A 2,048-nucleotide genomic window follows, 5' to 3' on the forward strand; every position below is an offset into this window, starting at 1 on the left:
AGTGCAAGCCTAATCTTTAATAGCAAGAAAAAGGGAAATCCATGGGCTCATCTACAATTTTAAATTGTGTTCAAGCTGTTCTCTTCCTGTTCTTCCCTTCACAGCCATGCATTTTTGCATGCCATCTTTTTTATTACATTCTTACAATAGATGTGACAGCTGGACAAGGTAGAGGACTGGTACTTGAGACACCTGGCTGCACAGATGACTAAGCATTTCCAGAATTGTTAAAGGAAAGCATATTTAAAAACTGAAGTTAAGTTCATTTAAAACAACTAGCATAGATGGATAAAATCCTATCCCTGCTTGTAATTGGACATGACTCCCTGCTATAAACAATGGCCTCTCGGACAAGATGGTAGGCTAGATGAACCTCACGCAGCACAGTAGTTAAACTGCCTTTTAAGCTTGAAGCAAATACATGCATACTATGTTTACACAGGCTGTGTAAATCCAAATAAAGCTGTGTTTCAGTTATCATTTTAACAGACCCATAGTGAAAAATGAAATGGGTCAAGTGTCAGCCTTGACATTTAAATACTGGAAAAACCAAATGAAAGACACCTTACTCAGAATTGTGTGTTAATTTTAATATATTGACAAAGTGCCACAAAACTTTTTCCCCTTGCAAATTGATTAAAAAAGCATGGAATACAGAAAATTATCCACATATATTGCATAAGACTCTTACAGGTAAGACATTTTATACATCCATTAAATCTTAGCTAATCCAGTCATTCAGCCTTGACTATTCAGCAGGAACTTTGGTCTATTTTCCATTCTCAGCACTGAACATTCGCTCCTGGTGGTGGGGGGAAATGTAAGAAACTGCAGTTAGTGTTTTCGCAAGGAGTCCTAAATCACTGTGAAAATTATAGTGCTTAAACATTAAGCCAGTATAACAGTCATTTAGCAGTCACCATGTGCCTAAATCTAGTATATGTAACAAAACTGATACATTTCTATTTTTCAAGTTAAGTGTAATTTACTCAGTCATTTCTGCATTAAATGGAAAGGACAGTTATGAAAATGTGTAAAAATGACAGCTCTCTCTACTTCTGTTCCCATGCATCCTAAAGATTGCATCAGTCTGTACTACAGTTTGTGTTGGCCACTATGAAAGTATGCCAAATTTTACTGTGCTGCATATCAATGCTGATAAGCAAACAAAAGTTGTGCTGCCTTTTTAATTTAAAAAAAAAAAAAAAAGTTGGTGAAAGCCCCTTAAGCACTGGGTCTACTGTTATCTCTAGGAGTTGCCAATACAAGTACTGCTTCCGGTTTATAATAATAGGCATGATTGTGTGCATCTTGTGTTAGCTCTCAGTTTCAGTATGCTTACATATAACATTCCTTGGAGTTAAGGCAACAAGTACACGTTATATCATCTAGGACGGAGTTTCCCAACCTGTGGGTCGTGACCCAGAAGCGGGTCGAAAGAATATATGAAAGGGTCACGAACAACCTGTATTCAAGCCCAGAAGTGTTTTATGCAGTGGTTAATCAAGACCAGTATAATGGCCAGCTGTGAGCTAAGTGGGTTCATCCAGGGCTCTAAAACATACACCCAACAGGTTCTGCCTAGAGTTCAGTATTACCTTTAACATCCTCTCCAATTTAACTGCATCAGCAGCAAATTTCCTGATCCCATCAGACAACTTCTCCACAGCCATTTGGTCTTCATTGTGCTGCCAGCGGAATGCCTTCTCATCCAGGTGAAGCTTCTCAAAATCACATGCCTGAGCTATACCAAGGAAATTGTAACAGACATCTGTACATCTTAGAACTACCTAGAACACAAGGCTGCTTTCTAGAGGTGCACCAGTACATTGGTCCATATCATATCAACACCAATAAAAGGAACATTGACATTACTGGTAATCAGCTTTTTTTTGGCTGATGTGGCCAATAATGTTGCCGATAAATGCTGTGTGCTTCTGCATAGCCTGGCAGCTTGGAGAGCCAGTAAGTCTGGGGGGGGGAGTGTGTGTGTGGGGGCATGGCGTGGGAAAGGGGTATGTGTGTGTGGGGGGGCAGACTGAGGCCCC

At 39.8% G+C, this 2,048-nt stretch overlaps 1 protein-coding gene across 1 annotated transcript in view; it reads right to left on the minus strand.

The window, feature by feature from the left end:
- Nucleotides 1-565: 565 nt before the first annotated feature.
- TALDO1 (transaldolase 1) overlaps nucleotides 566-2,048 on the minus strand; it is an 11,904-nt gene continuing 10,421 nt past the window's right edge. The window contains exons 7-8 of the mRNA XM_019519797.1: nucleotides 1,599-1,744; nucleotides 566-802 (exon numbers count right to left, since the gene is read on the minus strand). Of these exons, the coding sequence (XP_019375342.1) occupies nucleotides 770-802; nucleotides 1,599-1,744 (179 nt within the window). The 3' untranslated portion in view covers nucleotides 566-769. The remainder of the gene's footprint in view (nucleotides 803-1,598; nucleotides 1,745-2,048) is intronic.

This window comes from Gavialis gangeticus, unplaced genomic scaffold, assembly GCF_001723915.1.
Source record: "Gavialis gangeticus isolate Ggan-Ray unplaced genomic scaffold, GavGan_comp1, whole genome shotgun sequence".
NCBI classification, from domain to species: Eukaryota; Metazoa; Chordata; order Crocodylia; family Gavialidae; genus Gavialis; species Gavialis gangeticus.